Source organism: Pan paniscus, chromosome 23, assembly GCF_029289425.2.
Source record: "Pan paniscus chromosome 23, NHGRI_mPanPan1-v2.0_pri, whole genome shotgun sequence".
NCBI classification, from domain to species: Eukaryota; Metazoa; Chordata; class Mammalia; order Primates; family Hominidae; genus Pan; species Pan paniscus.
Window position 1 is genome coordinate 45,317,223 of NC_085927.1, and position 22,308 is coordinate 45,339,530.

General features: G+C 50.4%; 1 protein-coding gene across 2 annotated transcripts; it reads left to right on the forward strand.

Annotated features, from left to right (window-relative positions):
• Nucleotides 1-4,934: 4,934 nt before the first annotated feature.
• HMOX1 (heme oxygenase 1) lies at nucleotides 4,935-18,045 on the forward strand. 2 transcript variants are annotated; one of them, XM_003821507.5, is made up of 5 exons: nucleotides 4,935-5,285; nucleotides 7,192-7,312; nucleotides 10,766-11,257; nucleotides 13,703-13,802; nucleotides 17,305-18,045. In XM_003821507.5, the coding sequence occupies exons 1-5, from the start codon at nucleotides 5,263-5,265 to the stop codon at nucleotides 17,433-17,435; spliced, it is 867 nt and encodes a 288-aa protein (XP_003821555.1). In that variant the 5' UTR covers nucleotides 4,935-5,262; the 3' UTR covers nucleotides 17,436-18,045. The 2 variants fall into 2 exon arrangements, 1 of the variants encoding a protein (XP_003821555.1); XR_010111824.1 differs by having other exon boundaries at nucleotides 5,130-5,285; nucleotides 13,703-15,217; nucleotides 15,974-18,045.
• Nucleotides 18,046-22,308: the final 4,263 nt, after the last annotated feature.

Genomic DNA, 22,308 nt, shown 5'->3' on the forward strand with positions numbered 1-22,308 from the left:
CAGGAAAGCCTGCGTAGGATCTGTTTTACAGCTTCATGAAGATATAATTGGCATACAATAAACTGCACATATTTAAAGTATACAATTTGATGAATTTTGACACAACTTATAACCTGTGAAAGCATCTCCACAATCAAGATAAAGGGTGTATTCATCACTCTCAAGTTTCCTAGTACTCCTTGGTAATCCCCTCACTTCAACTAGGTAACCAGTGATCCAATTAGACTAGCTTGCATAATTTTCTAGAATTTTATATAATTCTATATACATTATGCGTATGTGTGTGTGTATTGCTTTGGCGAGCTCTTTTATTAGGAATGTTCATCTTTTGTCTGTTATATGTGTGGCAAACACTTCCTTCCAGTCTGTTGGTAGGGTTTCAACCTTATTTATGGGGTGTTTTGCCATCAGAAGGGTTCGGTGTTTTGCACTTCAGCCTATGGATTTTTTTCTTTTTCTTTTCTTTTTTTTTTTTTTTTGAGACGGAGTCTTGCTCTTTCACCCAGGCTGGAATGCAGTGGTGCAATCTCAGCTCACTGCAACCTCCACCTCCCGGGTTCAAGCGATTCTCCTGCCTCAGCTCCCCCGAGTAGCTGGGATTACGGGCACCTGCCACTACGCCCGGCTAATTTTTGTATTTTTAGTAGAGATGGGGTTTCACCATGTTGGCCAGGCTGGTCTTGAACTCCTGACCTCAGGTGATCCACCCACCTCAGCTCCCAAAGTGCTAGGATTACAGGCGTGAGCCACCACAATTGGCCCAGTCTATGGATTTTTAAAAAATAACTTGGGCTTGTCTTCCTTGCTGAAGAAGGCTGTTTTCCAGCCTGTCACACAGCAGTTAGGCTGTAGACCCGCACTGGAGCCCCTGCCCTGCAGAATTGAGCACATGTTCTTTCTGGGTCTGTGTGGGGTGTAGGTGTGGTCAGGACACCGTCTGTGACCTTATTTACTGGGGATGTCCCCTGCTTGAGGAGAATATCCAGGCAAGGTCTCCTCATTCTCCTTAGCCACCATCCAGCTTGGCCAAGAGGCCTCCCCATGATTCCTCCCACGCCAGGGCCTCCCCTTTGTTTTTCACTGTTAGGGGCTGGCGAGTCACTGACCCGCCCCCCTCCCTGCTGCCCAAACCACTTCTGTTTCCTGAGGGCGCCTTGGGAATGCTGAGTCGCGATTTCCTCATCCCCTCGTGCAGCTGCATTTCTGCTGCGTCATGTTTGGGAGGGGGGACTCGCGGAAACAAAGGGAAGGCGGATTTTGCTAGATTTTGCTGAGTCACCAGTGCCTCCTCAGCTTCTCTTTAGGTGGGAGGTGAAAGGGCAGCTTTAATGGTAGGCAGGAGGAAGTGAAACTTCTAGAAAACGGCAGAAGCCTCTTGTTTGTCTTTTCTAAGTCTGTGCCTTTCCCCTGCTGGGTCCCCCAGCTCCCACCCTGTGAAGTCCACCTCAATCTGCCCCTGATTTAATGTTGCAATCCACCGAGGCCTTCTTATGCTTCACATCTCTCTGACTTCTGCATCTGCCTCATCTCTTCTGCCTCCAGCAGGAGAAAGTTCTCTACTTTTTTTGCCTGGATAATTATTGTATTTTTAGTAGAGACGGGGGTTTCACCATGTTGGTCAGGCTGGTCTTGAACTCCTCACCTCAGGTGATCAGCCCACTTCAGCCTCCCAAAGTGCTGGGATTATAGGTGTGAGCCACCGTGCCCGGCCTCATCCTCCATCTTCAAAGCTAGCAGCATGGCATCTCCCAGTCTCTCTCTCTATCCTCTGCTTTCTTTGTCACCTTCTGTATGTGCAACCATCCAGCCTCCCTCTTATAAGGCCCAAGAGGATAATCCAAGATAATTCCCCATCTCAACATCCTTGACTTAATCACTTCTGCAAGATCCTTTTGCTATGTAAGGTAGCAAAAAGGTAACCCATTCACAGGTTCTGGTGATTAGAATGTGGACACCTTTAAGGGGCTTTTATTTGGCCCAGCAGGAGGAGAGAGAATAGCATTTGGATCATCCTGTTGCTTGAGTAAAAAGAAGGGGAAGTCAGGAGGCTGAATCAGCATGCGAAAGGGCCACAAATTCAGCCCTGGGACAGCCTAGAGGACCAGAACAACTCCGGCCTGGCCTCTTGCACCCCAGCAACCTCTGTGTGGGGGGCTGTTCTAACCAAGGCTGGGGCTCCCAGAGAACAGTTAGAAAAGAAAGCAAGCCCGGACTGGCAGCCAGGAACCCTGGGTCACTGGAGGTTCTCTTTCCAATGGGGGGCATAGCCTGGCCAAGTCCCTCCTGCTCTTGGGGTCCCTGCTTCCCTGTGTTAAATAAAAAGGATTCAGATCTCATGAGTTTTACCCTCTAGGGTCGCTGAATGGACAGACTCTGGATCTATACACTCAAACTCATCTCCCCTAAACTCCTGGACCCTCTGTGAGAAGGGTTGGAGTGTGGTGGTCAGGACTGTGGGGACTGGCTTCAAAGTGCCGTAGTTTGAATCCTGGCTCTTCCATCATTAACTGTATGACTTGGGAAAATGACTTATCCTCTTTGTCCCTCAGTGCTTATGTGGGCAAAATACAGATGAAAATAGCTTGCAAGGCTGTGTCAGGATGGGCTGCAATCACGCGCGTGAAGTCTCTGCACATAGTAAATTCTCAATAAAGGCTGGTTAGAATGACAGTTTGGAATTGTGGCTTGGTTCCAGCCCATTCTATCAGCCCAGCAATATTACAGCCTAACAATATTATTATTTTTTCCCAGAAAGAGACCTTGAAGCATCTATTCATTCAGGCATGCATTCAGTATTAACTGTGACCTACCAGGCACTATTCTAGGAACTGGGAATTTACAAAGCAAAGTAGTAGGCAAGGTCTCCACCTTTGTGCTCTACATGCCACTGTTGGGGCTCAGAAAGTGATACCAGGACAACTGGTGCTTTGACACGATGAGAGGCCTTAGGAGCTGCCTCAGAGTCAAGGTCCCTGTAAGCTTGTCTTGTTCCCCCGACAAGCACAGGGAGAGACGCTCTCTGGAATTTCCTTATCTGACCAAGAACACTTCTTTCCAAAAGAAATGCAATTGTGTTAAGTCTTTTTTTCCTTTGAGACAGAGTCTCGCTCTTGTCACCCAGGCTGGAGTGCAGTGGCACTATCTTGGCTCACTGCAACCTCCTCCTCCTCCCGGGTTCAAGCGATTCTCCTGCCTCAGCCTCCCAAAGTGCTGGGATTACAGGCGTGAGCCACAGCGCCCGGCCAGTGTTAAGCCCTTTTTCTAGGAATCTCATCAAATATCCAGGAAAGATCAACCACTGGAGAGAGAAAGAGACTGGGAGTCATCACCAGACCCAGACAGATTTACCTGTTCTTCTGAGGACAGTGCCAAGAGATTACCTGGGGGACTTTATCTGCCTAGGACAACCTTTGTCCCTGTGCGGCTCCACCTCCACCTTCCCTTAAAGTCTGCCTTTCACCTCCAGGGCCATTCCTTCTTGCTAATGATTTACTGTCTTTCAAAAGAATTGTCTGCATTCCCTATCTCCCTTCTCCCCTATAAAAAAGGCTAGGTAGCCTCTGTACTGCACTGGGTTACAGGGTCACCATTCTTCCGTGATTACCCCATTACAATACATTTTTGTATGTCTTTTCTCCTCTTAACCTGACTTTTGTCGGTTGATTTTCAGGGAACCTTCAGAGGAAGAAGGGGAATTTTTTTCAAGGCCTCTTAGCTCACCCTTGGGAGGATGATCCTTTCCAACACAGTCTCCGAAGTGCCTCTGGGCTGTAGTGGCCCTAGGCTGAATTCCAGGAAGTTTTTTTTTTTTTTTTTTTTTTTTTGAGAGACAGGGTCTTGTTCTGTTGCCCAGGTTAGAATACAGTAGCGTGATCACAGCTCACTCCAGCCTCTACATCCCAGGCTCAAGTGAACCTCCAGCCTCAGCCTCCCAAGTAGCTGGGACCACAGGCATGCATGTGCCACCATGCCCAGCTAATTTATTTTATATTTTGTAGAGACGGGGTCTCCCTATGTTGCCCAGGCCAGTCTCGAACTCAAAGCAATCTTCCCACCTCGACTGGGCTCGAAGCGCTCTTCCCACCTCAACCTCCCAAAGTACTGGGACCACAGGTGTGAGCTACCATGCCAGGCCTGAAAGCCATCTTAAAAAAAAAAATCTTAGAATGAGAATCACAGTATTGGGAAAGGACTGTATGAATCATCTGGTCCATTTGTTTTGTCCTCTGGGTTCACCCAGTGACCCTATTTCCCCCGAGTTCTAAGGAGTCCACCTCATGCACAATTGATTCAATAGGCGATCAGCAAGGGCCAGCTCTGCTCCGGGCCTTGAGCAGGCACTGAGTATAAGTCAGACCTGAATGTGCCTGGAAGAGTGTCCCACGCATTCCAGCAGGGAAGCAGTTTGTATGACAGGTGTCCCAGTCCAGGCGGATACCAGGTGCTGCCAGAGTGTGGAGGAGGCAGGCGGGGACTTAGTCTCCTCCCTGGGTTTGGACACTGGCATCCTGCTTTATGTGTGACACCACTGCACCCCTCTGAGCCTCGGTTTCCCCATCTGTAAAATAGAAGCGATCTATCCTCACAGGTCAGTTGTAGGGATGAACCGTGAAAATACTAGAGTCTCTGTTTTTTGACAGGAACTCAAAAAACAGATCCTAAATGTACATTTAAAGGGGGTGTGAGGAGACAAGCAGTCAGCAGAGGATTCCAGCAGGTGACATTTTAGGGAGCTAGAGACAGCAGAGTCTGGGGTTGCTAAGTTCCTGATGTTGCCCACCAGCCTCTTGCTCTGAGCAGCGCTGCCTCCCAGCTTTCTGGAACCTTCTGGGACGCCTGGGGTGCATCAAGTCCCAAGGGGACAGGGAGCAGAAGGGGGGGGGGGGCTCTGGAAGGAGCAAAATCACACCCAGAGCCTGCAGCTTCTCAGATTTCCTTAAAGGTTTTGTGTGCGTGTGTGTGTGTGTGTGTGTGTGTGTGTGTTCTCTAAAAGTCCTATGGCCAGACTTTGTTTCCCAAGGGTCATATGACTGCTCCTCTCCACCCCACACTGGCCCGGGGCGGGCTGGGCGCGGGCCCCTGCGGGTGTTGCAACGCCCGGCCAGAAAGTGGGCATCAGCTGTTCCGCCTGGCCCACGTGACCCGCCGAGCATAAATGTGACCGGCCGCGGCTCCGGCACAGTCAACGCCTGCCTCCTCTCGAGCGTCCTCAGCGCAGCCGCCGCCCGCGGAGCCAGCACGAACGAGCCCAGCACCGGCCGGATGGAGCGTCCGCAACCCGACAGGCAAGCGCGGGGCGCGGGACGCGGGACGGGCGCCTTTCTCTCCCAACCCTGCTCGCGTCCCAGCCCCACCCCGGGACACTGCCACACAGCAACAGAGCCCAGGAGCCAGAAACTTGGGCTCTGGAGTCAGGAGGTGCGGGGTTCTGATCCTGCCTGTGTCCGTAGGGTAGTTGGAGGGAGGAACGGTAATTTACATGCCCGGCACCCTGGTATGCCGTTGGTGACCAAGATGGGAGTGTCCCTGAGTATCCAGTCTTTGAGGTAGCCAATTTTTTTTTAATCCTACTTTCGAGGTGTGTTTGGAGTTGCTCTCTGCTGAATCTGGATCCCTGGGGCTCTGCCAGCCTGGGGGAGCATGCTTGGTTCTCTTGGTGGCATCTGCCCCTCACTAGCTACGGAGGACCTGAGCCAGACATCACCCTGGCTACGGTGTTCCATGTCTCACAGATGGCCCAGTTCAGGGAGGCGACATGCCCAAGAGTGCTCAGTCAGCCGGTGTCAGAACTGGGCCTTGAACCTTGGTCTGCCCACCTCCAGGTCTCACTCATTCCCTTCTTTCAATAATTTGTTAGTATTTTTTTTTAACTCCTGGGCTTAAGCACCCTCCCACCTCGGTCTCCAGAGTAGCTGGGACTTACAGACATGTGCCATTTCTCCCGAGAATTTGACCAGCTGTGTTGCAGAACAGGGAAGCAGGGCGGGAGAAAAGGGAAAAATGACAATTCTGTGGGGAGGCAGGGATACGGACCCATGACAGAAATACTCCCAGAAAGACTTTTTCTTTGACTAAAGCAGACTTTCTCAGGCTTTTTAACCCTGACGCCTTCATGATGAGCATAACATGATAGGGGGTCATGAGATTTGTGTCTGAAACTTTAACAAAATAACTGAATTAAATATTGGGTCTAAAAGCCAATCAAAGCAATTACAAACTTGGAGATGCCGGTTCATGGGGCTGCTGCTTCTTCCTGGGTTATGCTGTACCTCCTCCTCCTCTCCACTGCGAACTACCTGTACCAGGATTTCCCCCTTGGTTTGGGGGACTGTATTATTTAGTGTTTTAATGACTGAAGAGTGTTTACAAGGCTGCGAGAGCCACCATGCCCAGCCTGAATTTGTTTTTTGTTTTTTTGTTTTTTTGTTTTTTTGCTTTTTTTTTTTGAGATGGAGTCTTGCTTTGTTGCCCAGGCTGGAGTGCAGCGGCGTGATCTCGGCTCACTGCAACCTCTGCCTCCTGGGTTCAAGCGATTCTCCTGCCTCAGCCTCCCAAGTAGTTGGGATTACAGGCGCCCACCACCATGCCCGGCTAATTTTTTTTTTTTTTTTTTTTTGTATTTTTAGTAGAGATAGGGTTTCACCATGTTGGCCAGGCTGGGCTCAAACTCCTGGCCTCAGGTGATCTGCCCGCCTCAGCCTCCCAAAGTGCTAGGATTACAGGCGTGAGCCACCATGCCTGGCCCTTTTTTCTTTTCTTTTTTTTTCTTTTTTTGAGATGGAGTCTCTCTGTCACCAAGTCTGGAGTGCAGTGGTGTGATCTCAGCTCACTGCAACCTCTGCCTCCGGGATTCAAGCAATTACAGGCATAATCGCTGGGATTACAGGCATCCGCCACCATGCCCGGCTAATTTTTGTATTTTTAGTAGAGACGGGGTTTCACCATGTTTGCCAGGCTGGTCTCGAACTCCTGACCTCAGGTGATCCACCTGCCTTGGCCTCCCAAAGCGCTGGGATTACAGGCGTGAGCCACCGTGCCCAGCCACAAGGCTGCATCTTAAAGCGATTGAGAACGTGGCCTGAATGAGGATGGGAGTCTCTTGAAGGCCTGCCCACAGGTGGGTGGCTCAGCAGTTGGGAAGGACCCCACCCCCAGCCAGCTTTGTGTTCACCTTTCCCATTTCCTCCTCAGCATGCCCCAGGATTTGTCAGAGGCCCTGAAGGAGGCCACCAAGGAGGTGCACACCCAGGCAGAGAATGCTGAGTTCATGAGGAACTTTCAGAAGGGCCAGGTGACCCGAGACGGCTTCAAGGTATGTGGCTTGGTGGGACTAGCCCTGGTGGAGGGTGTGGCGGGTGTGGGTGGACCCAAGGCTCAGACCAGTGGTTTAAGTGGGGATGCTGAGGGACCAGATGGGCGTGTCCAATAGAATCATCTTAAAAATGATGACACTGAGGCTCAGAGAGGGAAGGTGAGTTACCCAAGGTCACACAGCAAGTTCAGCCTGCTCTGTAATGTTGTGGAGGGGCTGGGGCAGCAGTGCCGTTGACTGAGCACCGGTTCCATGTTGGGCATTTTGTACACGTGGTTTCTAATCTGTGCTTCAACCCTGACGAGAAAGATGAGGACTGGAAGGCTCAGAGAAGTTAAGTGACTAACAGAAGGTCACACAGCCAGTAAGTGGAAAAGGCTGAAATCAACCAAGACCGATTTCAGCCTTGTACTCCTTGTATTTCAGAGCTTGTACTCCTGATCTAATTCTAATTTGCCTCTGAAGATAAGGAATAATATAGGTTGGAGTCTTAACAGAACCCTTTTCTAACAGTGAGACTGAGGGTGCCTCATCTAATCTCCCTAAGCCACGTTTTCCCCATCTGTAAAAGAGTATTTCAACAGCAGGGTTTTCTTAAGCACCCACTATATGCCAGGTACTGATTTTGCTGTTTCCCAGCACTGTTGTGAAATTCATGCAAATAGAAGGAAAGCACTTGACGAAGAACCGGGAAGATACTGGGTGTTAAAACATCAGTGTGGGGAAAGGCTTGTTCAGGTTGAACAGAGGGTGTGGGGGTGGGGAGTAGGGAGCTATATCCCACCACCTTCATCCCAGTCCCTTTTGCAATCTGTACCCTCTGCCACCCCCTACTTCCAACATGAGACATGCTTTATTTATTTTATTTTATTTGAGACAGAGTCTCACTCTGTTGCCCAGGCTGGAGTGCAATGGCAAGATCTCGGTGCCCTGAAACCTCCGCCTCCTAAGTTCAAGGGATTCTCCTGCCTCAGCCTCCCAAGTAGCTGGGACTACAGGTGCCCACCACCACACCTGGCCAATTTTTGTATTTTTTTAGTAGAGACAGGGTTTTACCATGTTGGCCAGGCTGGTCTCGAACTCCTGACCTCAGATGATCCACCCGCCTTGGCCTCCCAAAGTGCTGGGATTAGAGGTGTGAGCCACCACCCGGCCGAGACATGCTTTAATGAGGAGAGATTTAATCTGTGGTTCCAGGCTGGGTGGGGTCCTTGGGCCTGTAATGGGTCTTCCTCATCCTCCTCCCCTCTCCCTTAAAAAGATGAGGTACACCCAGTTGCCGCAGTGTGACTGGAGACAGTGGGTGCAGGGAGGTGAATGCTGGAATATCCCATCCCCAGCCAGCTTAGACTTTGGATTTTGCCTCTAAGTCACAGGGTTCTAAGGAGGCGCCAAGATCCATGAGAGAATCCAGTGCTCACTTACATTAAGCTGGTGGACGTGGCACTTATCACAGCCTTTCTCATGTGAGCGCTAAGTGCCAGGCTGCCCTCTGTGCTGGCCCAGATCCTCTCACTTAATCCTCACACCAGCCCCATCTAGTATGTGGCAGGTGAGGGAACTGACTAGCACAGTTGGCTAGCACAGTCACACGGACCTCAGATCATCTGCTCTAGGATAGGATAGGAAGCTGGGACCAGAGAAAGCAAGTGGCTCAGCCATGGTCACACAGTTAAGGACTGGCAGAGTTGGGTAAGAACCAGGTCGGTCACACTCAAAAACCCAGGCTCTTTTGTACCAGACTACCTGGCTTTCTGTCCCCTCAAGGAATAGAGCTGCTTTGAATGTTTGTGGCTCAGAAATAACTTGGAAACTCCAACCTAAATGTCTTAACTTTGTCCTTCAAATTCAAACGGGCGTATTAATGTGTAACGGGAGTTAGTGCCCCAAGCCAAGGTACACTCAAGACCTGTTGCCTCAGCCCAGCATCCAGAGGTGGTGGGGTTCAGAATAGGCCTCCAGGAAGGAGAATTGTGCCCTGTAGTTGGTTACGCAGAGGTCAAAATCCAGAAGCACGTGGCCAATCTCCTTTAAGCACTTTCATTTCAGCTGTTCCCCTCTCCTGAGCCATGGTGGGTCCCTGGCAATGCCCGGTCTTCAATCTAGTTTCATTTCTTACTAGCTGTGCAACCTCCATGTCTCATACCCTCTCTGAGCCTTAGTTTCCTTTTCTGTAAAATGGGAATAGCAATTCCTTTGTTGGTTTTTTTTTTTTTTTTTTTTTTTCTGAGACAGCATCTTGCTTACTCTGTTCCCCAAGCTGGAGTATAGTGATATGATCACAGCTCACTGCAACCTTGAAATCCTGGGCTCAAGTGATACCCCTGCCTCTGCCTCTGGAGTAGCTGGGACTATAGGCATGCACCGCCACAGCCACACCTGGCTTTTTTTTTTTTTTTTCTGAGTCAAAGTCTTGCTCTGTCGCCCAGGCTGGAGCGCAATGGCGTGATCTCGGCTCACTGCAACCACTGCCTCCTGGGTTCAAGCAATTCTCCTGACTCAGCCTCCCGAGTAGCTGGGATTACAGGCGCGTGCCACCATACCTGGCCAATTTTTGTGTTTTTAGTAGAGATAGGGTTTCACCATATTGCCCAGGCTGGTCTCTTGGCCAGGCTGGTCTCGAACTCCTGATCTCGTGATCTGCCCGCCTCAGCCTCCCAAAGTGCTGGGATTACAGGTGTGAGCCACCGCGTCCAGCTGGCTAGTTTATTTATTTATTTATTTATTTTTATTTATTTTTTTGAGACAGAATCTCGCTGTGTTGCCCAGGCTGGAGTGCAGTGGCGAGATCTTGGCTCACTGCAAGCTCCACCTCCCGGGTTCACGCCATTCTCCTGCCTCAGCCTCCTGAGTAGCTGGAACTACAGGCGCCCGCCACCACGCCCGGCTAATTTTTTTGTATTTTTAGTAGAGACGGGGTTTCACCTTGTTAGCCAGGATGGTCTTGATGTCCTGACCTTGTGATCCTCCCGCCTCGGCCTCCCAAAGTGCTGGGATTACAGGCGTGAGCCACCGCACCTGGCCCCAGCCAGCTAGTTTTTTAAAATAATTTTTTGTAGAGGTGGGTTTTGGGCTATGTTGCCCAGGCTGGTCTCAGACTCCTGGCTTTAAGCAATCCTCCCGCCTTAGCCTCCCAAAGTGCAGGGATTACAGGGGTTTGAGCCACCACACTGGGCCAGTTTGTTAGATCTTTATATAAGGATTCAATTAGGCTGCTTGTTTTGCCCAGTGGGGTAAAAGGGTTTTAGGCTGAGAAAGTGCATGATCGTCTTTTCCTCTTGTAAAAACCCCTCTGGCTGCTGTGTGAAGAGGATTGTAGCGAGGGGTGGCAGAAGGAGTCAGAGCCCAGCTGCGAAGTGAGGAGGGCCTTTCCAAAGGCAGTAGTGGAGGGGACGGACAGAGGTGGGGGTCTTCTATGCGGCTGGCGGCCTGACCTGCTCACTCTGCTTTCAGCTGGTGATGGCCTCCCTGTACCACATCTATGTGGCCCTGGAGGAGGAGATTGAGCGCAACAAGGAGAGCCCAGTCTTCGCCCCTGTCTACTTCCCAGAAGAGCTGCACCGCAAGGCTGCCCTGGAGCAGGACCTGGCCTTCTGGTACGGGCCCCGCTGGCAGGAGGTCATCCCCTACACGCCGGCCATGCAGCGCTATGTGAAGCGGCTCCACGAGGTGGGGCGCACAGAGCCCGAGCTGCTGGTGGCCCACGCCTACACCCGCTACCTGGGTGACCTGTCTGGGGGCCAGGTGCTCAAGAAGATTGCCCAGAAAGCCCTGGACCTGCCCAGCTCTGGCGAGGGCCTGGCATTCTTCACCTTCCCCAACATTGCCAGTGCCACCAAGTTCAAGCAGCTCTACCGCTCCCGCATGAACTCCCTGGAGATGACTCCCGCAGTCAGGCAGAGGGTGATAGAAGAGGCCAAGACTGCGTTCCTGCTCAACATCCAGGTGAGGGTCGGGCAGCCTGGGGCAGCCTCTGCCTCCCCCCATTGTTCCTCCAAGGGACCCTTCTCATTGTAGGGGAGGGTGCTATAGGTCATGGTTAACACAGGGAACCAGGGTTCCAGCACTGCCACTTACTAGCTGGGTGATCTTGGGCAAATGCCTTCATCTCTCTGTACCTCAGTTTCCCTATCTGTAAAATAGGGATAATAATGGTACCTACATCTTAGACTTATAAGGCTTGAGTGAGTTTACAGCAGTAAAGTCCCCACAGCAGTGTCTGGCACAGAGGAAGCCCTCAAACATTCACTACTGTCATAATGGGACATGAGAATCAGTTGTAGCTCTCTGTGACAACAGTCTGTGGCAATGTATAAGTTGTGTGTGCACTAGTGTAAAGCCAGGTTGGCACTCCCAGGGTTACAGGTGGCCTCTGCCTTCCAGGGACTCTCAGCCTAGCCAGAGAGGTTTACCTCTTTCTACAGGTGTCTCAAATCCAGGGGGAAGGTGGGGTTTGGGCAAAGCCTGGAAGGATGAATTCTTGGGCAGAGGTGGAGGGGTGAGGGGCTCCTTCTAACCAGATGTCATAGAGCCTTCTCTCTCTGCCACCCCCTGGAGGTGCCATGGGGCCTGGGGCTCGGGGTCATGCCCTCCTGGCTCCCTACTCCCAGCCGTGGATTGCAGAAGATTCTGGTCCTGGCCCCTGTTACGGAACAAGGCCTTTCCCTTCCACCCTCCCCCTTCAGAAAATCCAATCAGTCTTGGAGGAAGAAAATCTGTGTCTTTCAGAGAAGTGTAGGCAAAAGAAAAGGGCCAGGTGCAGTGGCTCACGCCTGTAATCCCAGCACTTTGGGAAGCCGAGGTGGGCGGATTGCTTGAGCTCAGGAGTTTCAGACCAGCCTGAGCAACATGGTGAGACCCTGTCTCTATCAAAAATAAAAAATAAAAAAAAATTTAAAGGAAAAAAATGTTTTTAAAAAGAAAAGGATTTGGAATCAGAACTGGCTCTCAGGCTCGCGCCTATAATACCAACACTTTGGGAGGCCAAAGCAGGAAAATGGCTTGAGCCCAGGAGTTTGAGACCAGCCCTGGCAACACAGTGAGACCCCATCTCTACAAAAACATGAAAAAATTAGCCAGACATAGTAGCGTGCACCTGTAGTCCCAGCTACTTGGGAGGCTGAGGTGGGAGGATTGCTTGAGCCCAGGAGGTCAAGGCTGCAGTAAGCCATGATTATGCTACTGCACTCCAGCCTGGGCAACGGCAACAGAGCAAGACTCTGTCTCAAAAACCAAAAAAACAAAAACAAAAACAAAAAAAAACGGCTCTTGGCTGGCCGGGCGTGGTGGGTCACGCCTGTAATCCCAGCACTTTGGGAGGCCTAGGCGGGTGGATCACGAAGTCAGGAGATCGAGACCATCCTGACTAACATGGTGAAACCCCATCTCTACTAAAAAAAAGAAAATACAAAAAAAATTAGCCGGGCATGGTGGTGGGCACCTGTAGTCCCAGCTACTCAGGAGGCTGAGGCAGGATAATGGCGTGAACCCGGGAGGCAGAGCTTGCAGTGAGCAGAGATCGCGCCACTGCACTCCAGCCTGGGAGACAGAGCGAGACTCCATATTTAAAAAAAAAACAAAAAAAACAAAAAACGGCTCTTGGTGCCTGACCTCTGGATCAGTCCTTGGGCAAAGCACTTAACCTGTAGGAGCTACAGTTTCCTCATCTGCAAGGCTAACAAATACCATTCAGCACACCTCACCAAGGCTGAATTTCACAAATCTAAACTCAAGAGAAGAAAGCAGTGGCAGAAGAGTGCATGTACTAGGATACCACTTAATATTATTTCAAAACAAGCAACGCAGCCTTTTGCATGGAGACACAGGCTAAGGACATGGGCGGCCACAGTGAACTCTAAATCCAGGATCATTGTTATCAGTTGGGAGGGCAAGAGCAGGCAGGGGAGCCAATTGGGCTTGGAACATCTTATCTCTTAAGGTGGATGAAAGGGATATGAATTTTATTTATTTATTTATTTATTTATTTGAGACAGAGTCTCGCCCTGTCACCCAGGCTGGAGTGCAATGGGGCGATCTTGGCTCACTGCAACCTCAGCTTCCCAGGTTCAAGCATTTCTCCTGCCTCGGCCTCCCGAGTAGCTGGGATTACAGGCGTGCACCACCACGCCCGGCTAATTTTTTGTATCTTTACTAGAGATGGGGTTTCACTGTGTTGGCTAGGCTGGTCTCAAACTTCTGACCTTGTGATGTGCCCATCTTGGCCTCCCAAAGTGCTGGGATTACAGGGGCGCACCACCGTGCCCGGCCAATATTTTTCTTACCATCTTGTTATTTCCAAAGTATTTCCTAACACAACTTAAGGTCCTACCTTCAGCTGGGACCTGGTAGCATCTCTCACTGAGATAGGCATGTGTGTCTTTTGTCTTTTAGCTCTTTGAGGAGTTGCAGGAGCTGCTGACCCATGACACCAAGGACCAGAGCCCCTCACGGGCACCAGGGCTTCGCCAGCGGGCCAGCAACAAAGTGCAAGGTGAGAGCATCCAGGAAGGGGCACTTCCTCTGGGCTACACATGGAGGGACTTGGCTGTCTGACTGTAGTATCTCTATTCCTCTGTTTTCTGAATGTTTGGTGGTGGTGGGTGTTGTTTCCTGCTGCCCCACCCCACTGCCCCTGTAAGGACAGGTTCTCGCTATATTGCCCAGGCCAGTCTTGAACACCTGACTTCAAGCAATCCTCTTGCCTCTGCCTCCCGAAGTGCTGCAGTTACAGGCGCGAGCCACCATGCCAGCCTGAATGTTTGTTGTTGTTGTTTGAGATGGAGTCTCACCCAGGCTGGAGTGCAGTGGCGCGATCTCAGCTCACTGCAACCTCTGCCTCCCGGGTTCAAGCAATTATCCTGCCTCAGCCCCCCGAGTAGCTGGGATTACAGGCGCCCACCACCATGCCCGGCTAATTTTTTTTTTGTATGTTTAGTAGAGATGGGCTTTCACCATGTTGGCCAGGCTGGTCTCGAACTCCTGACCTCAGGTGATCCGCCCACCTTGGCCTCCCAAAGTGCTGAGATTACAGGCGTGAGTCACTGTGCCCGGCCACCTGCGTGTTTTTGTATGAGAAGTGGAGTGCAGGCAAAAGGACCTGGGGTCAACCTTCAGTGTGTGGCTCTGGGCAAGCCATGAGACTTCTCCCTACCTCAGTTTCCCCACCCGTAAAATCCAGTGAGGTTCAGCTACTTCTAGCTTATTGGCTCAGAAGTGCACAAGAACCCCTCAGAAATCATGGGAAACTCCTGCCCCCTTAATTTAGACTCCTTTTTAGGCCTTCGGTCCCCTGATGTGGGCCAGGGAGTTGGGGACCTGTATCCAGCTATGAACCCACCACAGGAAGATGTCCCTTCCGAGTCTTGTTGTGTGTGAGCCCCTCCCTCATGTGCCTAAGAACGATCGAGGCTGGCTGTACTGAAACATCTTGGAAACTTCCAAAAAGACCAAAGTGCTCCACAAAATGTACCCTCACTAAGCCTAAAACACTGAGGGAGGGAGTGTGGCTTTGGGATGGGTAGCAATAAAGAGGTAAGGCTTAGCTACCTCCTGGCAGGTTATATTAGGCCTCCCCTCCTGTGCCACCCTAACCTACCTGGCTTGTGGCTTTCTCACTTGTGCCAGACCACACGGACCCCTCTGCTAGGGGTTTGTAACCCCGGAGGGCTTGGCTATTTGGTGGGGTAGGGAGACGTCACCCTAATGAAGCAGTTCTCAAGGTGTGGTACCCTGTCTGTGGGGGGTGGTAATCCTAGTATCCCCTCAACGGGGTCTGTGAGGACAAAGCATTTTTATAACACTACTACTATTTTTTTGCTTTTTTTTTTTCGTTTGAGACAGTCTTGCTGTCACCCAGGCTGGAGTGCAGTGGCACGATCTCGGCTCACTGCAAGCTCCGCCTCCCAGGTTCACGCCATTCTCCTGCCTCAGCCTCCCGAGTAGCTGGGACTACAGGCGCCAGCCACCATGCCTGGCTAATTTTTTGTATTTTTAGTAGAGACGGGGTTTCACTGTGTTAGCCAGGATGGTCTCGATCTCCTGACCTTGTGATCCTCCCGCCTCGGCCTCCCAAAGTGCTGTAATTACAGGCGTGAGCCACCGCGCCCGGCCTTTTTTTTTTTTTTTTTTTTTTTGAGACAGGGTCTCGCTCTTTCACCCAGGCTGGAGTGTAGTGGCACAATCACAGCTCACTGCAGCTTCAACCTCCCAGGTTCAAGGGATTCTCCCACCTCAGCCTCCTGAGTAACTGGGACTATAGGCACGTGCCACCACACCCAGATTTTTTTTTTTTTTGGCTTTTTAAAAAAAGCCAAAAATAAATGAGAAAATGAGAGTTTCACTTTCTCATGAATGTGTGTTGGCATTTTCCAAAGGTTATGTGACATGTGATGCTCTCTCATGGATTTGATGGCTCATGGAATGTGTGCCTGTATGTTCTTGTATGTTCTGGTATGTTAAGAATTTCTCAGTTTTGGCCGGGCACGATGGCTCATGCCTGTAATCCCAGCACTTTGGGAGGCTGAGGCACGGGGATCACTTGAGGTAAGGAGTTTGAGACCAACCTGGCCAATGTGGTGAGACCCCATCTCTACTAAAATATAAAAATTAACTGGGTGTGATGGTGCACACCTGTAATCCCAGCTACTCGGGAGGCTGAGGCAGGAGAATCTCCTAAGTCCGGGAGGCAGAGGTTGCAGTGAGCCAAGATTGCACCACTGTACTCCATCCTGGGCGACAGCGAGACTCCATCTCAAAAAAAAAAAAAAAAGAAAAGAAAAAGAATTTCTCAGTTTTAATATCTAATTTTGTAAATAGTGATAGCTATACTCACACAAACAAAAGCTCTTTTGGATCCTTGGTTGCATTTGAGTATAAAGGAGTTTTGGAACCAAAACATTTGAGAACTGCACCCCTAATGCATCAGAAGGAGCAGGAGCCTTTAATATGAACAACACACATGTAAATGTCACAGTGTACCTACCTGCTTGCTTGCTTGCTTGCTTGTACTTCCTGTGACCGCAGCCCTGGGCCACCAGACCTACGGCCCTGTTTTCTCTGGGGAAGCCCTTCTCATAGCCCAGGGCGGGGCTAGGATTGAAACCCAGCTGGTCTGGCTCCAGAGACCTGCCCTGGACTCTGTCCTGCTTCTAAAGACCTAGGGAGCACCCACTCTGTGCCTGAGGAGGAGGCAGGCGGCACATCTACCCAGGTTGCATGGTTGGCTCTGGCCTATCACGTTTTAAATCTTTTTTTTTTTTTTTGAAATGGAGTCTCACTCTGTTGCCCAGGCTGGAGTACAGTGGCGCAATCTTGGCTCACCGCAACCTCTGCCTCCTGGGTTCAAGCAATTCTCTGCCTCAGCCTCCCGAGTAGCTGGGATTACAGGCACTCGCAACCATACCCGGCTAATTTTTTGTATTTTTAGTAGAGACGGGGTTTCACCATATTGGCCAGGCTGGTCTTGAACTCCTGACCTCGTGATCCACCTGCCTTGGCCTCCCAAAGTGCTGGGATTACAGGCGTGAGCCACTGCGCCTGGCCCTATCATATTTTAATAACCAGGGATGGGACTGAACTTGAATTTTGACCTCAGAGCTCCTGCTTTCTAGCTCCTGCCCCATCATCACCATGCTTAGCAAATGTGTGAGTCTGAGAGGAAGATTTACAGCTCAGACCTAATCGCTGGCAAAGTTTAAGGAGAGGACAGGGAGCAGGCAGAAGTCTGAAAACCACGCCTGGGCCCAAGAATGTTTTCACAATGTGGCCTGGCTGCACAGGGAAGAACAGACAGCTTGGAGAAGTAGTGAGCTGCCCGTCTTTGAAGGTATTCAAGCAGTGGCTAGAGGGACACCTGTCTGTGGTCTTGCAGAATCCTGGCGTTGGGCAGGGACTGTACCACAGACCCTGAGGCCACTCTGCTTTGCTTTCCTATGACATCAGACACCCTGATGCACGCCCACCTGTTAATGACCTTGCCCCATTTTCTCTTTCAGATTCTGCCCCCGTGGAGACTCCCAGAGGGAAGCCCCCACTCAACACCCGCTCCCAGGCTCCGCTTCTCCGATGGGTCCTTACACTCAGCTTTCTGGTGGCGACAGTTGCCGTAGGGCTTTATGCCATGTGAATGCAGGCATGCTGGCTCCCAGGGCCATGAACTTTGTCCGGTGGAAGGCCTTCTTTCTAGAGAGGGAATTCTCTTGGCTGGCTTCCTTACCGTGGGCACTGGAGGCTTTCAGGGCCTCCAGCCCTCTCACTGTGTCCCTCTCTCTGGAAAGGAGGAAGGAGCCTATGGCATCTTCCCCAACGAAAAGCACATCCAGGCAATGGCCTAAACTTCAGAGGGGGCGAAGGGATCAGCCCTGCCCTTCAGCATCCTCAGTTCCTGCAGCAGAGCCTGGAAGACACCCTAATGTGGCAGCTGTCTCAAACCTCCAAAAGCCCTGAGTTTCAAGTATCCTTGTTGACACGGCCATGACCACTTTCCCCGTGGGCCATGGCAATTTTTACACAAACCTGAAAAGATGTTGTGTCTTGTGTTTTTGTCTTATTTTTGTTGGAGCCACTCTGTTCCTGGCTCAGCCTCAAATGCAGTATTTTTGTTGTGTTCTGTTGTTTTTATAGCAGGGTTGGGGTGGGTTTTGAGCCATGCGTGGGTGGGGAGGGAGGTGTTTAACGGCACTGTGGCCTTGGTCTAACTTTTGTGTGAAATAATAAACAACATTGTCTGATAGTAACTTGAAGTAGTTTTCATGGGCTTTGTTATTCTTGGGGAACTGACCTTTTCCTCCCTGGTTTCTTGCGTGCTCGGTAGGAGAAGTGGTGATAGGGGGTTGGCAGGAGCTGGTCTGTTTGAGAATACAGAAGGTGAGCTTTTCTTTTCTTTTCTTTTCTTTTTGAGACGGAGTCTCACTCTGTCACCCAGGCTGGAGTGCAGTGGCGTGATCTTGGCTCACTGCAAGCTCCACCTCCCAGGTTCAATCAATTCTCCTGCCTCAGCCTCCTGAGTAGCTGGGATTACAGAAGTTCATCACCATGCCCAGCTAATTTTTGTATTTTTAGTAGAGATGGGGTTTCCCCATGTTGACCAGGCTGGTCTCGAACTCCCGACCTCAGCTGGTCCACCTGCCTCAGCTTCCCAAGGTGCTGGGATTACAGGCGTGAGCCACCGTGCCCGGCCCAGGAGGTGAGCTTTAAGTAGATGGTGGGCGAATATTTGTGTTGAACCCTGCTTGATGCAATTCTCGACTTTATGGAAGATGGGGTTGCCCTGTTTGGTGGAAATGAGCAGATTCTGGGGCAAAATTTGTATTTTCTGTCCAGTGACTATTAGGGACTGGAGTGAAATTCTTAGGTTCAAATTCCTGCTACACCACTTTGAGGTTAGTCACTTAACCTCTCTGAGGCTCCATTTTATCACTGGTGACATGAATATAGTGATACCTAACTCACCTATGTGTCCTGAGAAGCAAACAAGATGCAAGTGAAATGCCAACGCCATACACAGCACCTATTATGCAAAGAAGGAGACCAGTGTTTTGTGATTCTTGTACTGTCGAGTCACCTCATCTATGTCATCCCTATGTTGAGGGGGTGTTTCCACTATCTGAGGGTCAGGATGGATTTCACTGAGGTCTGTCCAGCTCTAAAACCCAAGCCCTTTCTATGGCCCTAAGTCAAGAAAATACTAAATATGTAGCCTCCCAATCTGGGAAAGTGAAAAACCTTTTGCTGAAAGTGTCCTGGGCAGAGCATGGGACAAGATTTTTTTTTTTTTTTTTTTGAGACAGGGTCTGGCTTTGTCCTCCACACTGGAGTGCAGTGGTGTGATCTTGGCTCACTGCAACCTCCGCCTCTTGGGCTTAAGCCATCCTCTGGCCTCAGCCTCCTGAGTAGCTGGGGCTACAAGTGCACGCCACCATGCCCAGTTAATTTTTGTATTTTTTTTTTAGAGATGGGGTTTCACTATGTTGCCCAGGCTGGTCTCAAACTCTTGAACTAAAGTGATCCTCCCACCTTGGCTTCACAAAGTGCTGGGATTACAGGCGTGAGTCACTGTGCCTGGCCAAGGTGTATTTTTTTTTTTTTTTTTGGGATGGAGTCTCATTCTGTTGCCCAGGCTGGAGTGCAGTGGTGCGATTTCAGCTCGCTGCATCCTCTGCCGCCCAGGTTCAAGCAATTCTCCTGCCTCAGCCTCCCAAGCAGCTGGGATTATAGGCACCTGCCACTGCACTCGGCTAATTTTTTTAGTTTTAGTAGAGACAGGGTTTCACCATGTTGGCCAGGCTGGTCTTGAACTCCTGACCTCGTGATCCACCCGCCTCGGCCTCCCAAAGTGCTGGGATTACAGGTGTGAGCCACTGTGCCCAGCCAAGGTGTTTCTTTATAGGACCAGTACCTAAGAACTGGAAGTCAGGAGACCTTTGTCCCTAGTCTGACTATGCCACTTCAAGGATCATTTTGTTCACTGGTAAAATGAGAACAATACACATACCTCTCACAGCTGGTGGGAGGATCCAGTGGTGTCCAAACACCAGTCTGTGCATGGTGGCATCAGAATTACTTGGAGATACTTAACCACAGAATCCAGGGCTCCACGTGGGATGGGGCTCTAGAATTGTTTTTTTTTTTTTTTTTTTTTTTTTGAGACGGAGTCTTGCTCTGTCACCCAGGCTGGAGTGCAGTGGCGTGATCTTGACTCACTGGAAGCTCCGCCTCCCGGGTTCACACCATTCTCCTGCCTCAGCCTCCTGAGTAGCTGGGACTATAGGCACCCACCACCATGCCCGGCTAATTTTTTGTATTTTTAGTGGAGACGGAGTTCACAGGTTTCACCGTGTTAGCCAGGATGGTCTCGATCTCCTGACCTCGTGATCCACCCGCCTTGGACTCCCAAAGTGCTGGGATTACAGGTGCAAGCCACCGCGCCCAGCCTAGAATCAGTATTTTTGAAAAGTACCTTAGGAGAGTCCAACACGCACCCAGGTCCAGGAGCACGTATGGTCACGTATGCAAAGCATAGGCATTCAAATAGCAGCTGGAGCTGGGCACGGTGGCTCACGACTATAATCCCAACACTTTTGGGAGGCTGAGACAGGCGGATTTCTTGAGGCCAGGAGTTTGAGACCAGCCCGGCCAACACGGTGAAAACCTGCCTCTACTAAGACCACAAAATTAGCTGGAAGTGGTGGCGCATGCCTGTAATCCCAGCTACTCCGGGGGCTGAGGCAGGAGAATCACTTGAATCCGGGAGGCTGAGGTTGCAGTGAGCCGAGATCGCACCGCTGCACTCCAGCCTTAGCAACAGAGCAAGACTCTGTCTCAAAAAAACAAAACAAAAACCAAATAGCAGCTGGGACTCTCCTGCCCTGGGCCCAGTTTCCTCATCTGTGAAAGGGGAATAGATATTCATTGTACTGACAAAGAAAGGAAGGAAGAGGGGAGGGGAGAGAGAGAAACTATCTTGAATTTTACTAATAGGAGAATGGCTGAATAATTTTTTTCTATCAATTGTCGAACAAAGCCAGACACTAGTTAAAGTGGTAAGGACGACAGGGCATGGTGGCTCATGCCTGTAATCCCAGCACTTTGGGAGGCCGAGGCGGGCAGATCACGAGGTCAGGAGTTTGAGATCGGCCTGACCAACATGGTGAAACTCTGTCTCTACTAAAAATACAAAAATTAACCGGGCATGGTGGCGCGCGCCTGTAATCCCAGCTACCAGGAGGCTGAGGCAGGAGAACTGCTTGAACTTGGGAAACGGAAGTTGCAGTGAGCTGAAATTACGCCACTGCACTCCAGCCTGGGTGATAAAGCGAGAATCCGTCTCAAAAAAAAAAAAGTGGTAAGGACAGATTTTAATCAGTAATGATTATTGCAACAGGGAAGAGAGTTCAGTATGAACTGAACTCAGCTTTAATTTGTATAGAGGTATTTTAAAGGGAGGTTGACCAGCCTGGGCAATATGGTAAAACCCCATCTCTACAAATGAATAAATAAATTCGCCGGGCATGGTGGTGAGGTTGAGGTGGGAGGATTACACGAGCCTGGGAGGTCAAGGCTGCAGTGAGCTGTGATTGCACCACCGCACTCTAGCATTGGCAACAGAGACCCTGTCTCAAAAAAATAAAAAATAAAAAAAATAAAGGAAGATTGAGGGAGGAAGGGGTGGGCAAGTGATTAGTAGAGTCAGGGAAGTGAAAAATTACACAAGGTTAAGTCAGTGTAAATGCAGTGAGGCTAGCTGTGTCTGCCAGTTGGCAATGATCAAAGTTAGAATTTTTGCCTCCCACAGAGACTGGGAGACAGAGGTCACATCCTCAGTTGTTGCCTGGAATAAACGGTAAACATTTACCAGCAGCCTTGAGTTTTCTCAGGCAGGCACCTTAGCGGGGGCTGGCTAGAGTCATTTTAGAGATGTTAGCAGCTGTTAGAAACTGTTAGTGTTTGTTTAAGTCTTTTTTTCTTTTCTTTTCTTTTTTTTGAGACTAAGTTTCACTCTTGTCGCCCAGACTGGAGTGTAGTGGCACGATCTAGGCTCACTGCAACCTCTGCCTCCCAGGTTCAAGCGATTCTCCTGCCTCAGGCTTCCAAGTAGCTGGGATTACAAGCGCCTGCCACCACACCCGGCTAAGTTTTGTATTTTTAGTAGACACAGGGTTTCACCATGTTGGCCAGGCTGGTCTTGAACTCCCGCCTCAGCCTCCCAAAATGCTGGGATTACAGGTGTGAGCCACGGCGCCTGGCCTGTCTTTTTTTTCTTTTTAGAAATGAGTCTCGCTCTGTCGCTCAGGCTGAAGTGCAGTGGTGCAATCAAAACTCAATGCAGTCTCAAACTCCTGGGCTCAGGCCATCCTCCCACCTTGGCCTCTTGAGTAGCTAGGACAACAGGTGTGCTCCACCATGCCCAGCTAAGTAAAAAAAAATTTCAGGCCGGGTGCAGTGGCTCATGCCTGTAATCCCAGCATCTTGGGAGGCTCAGGCGGATGGATCACCTGAGG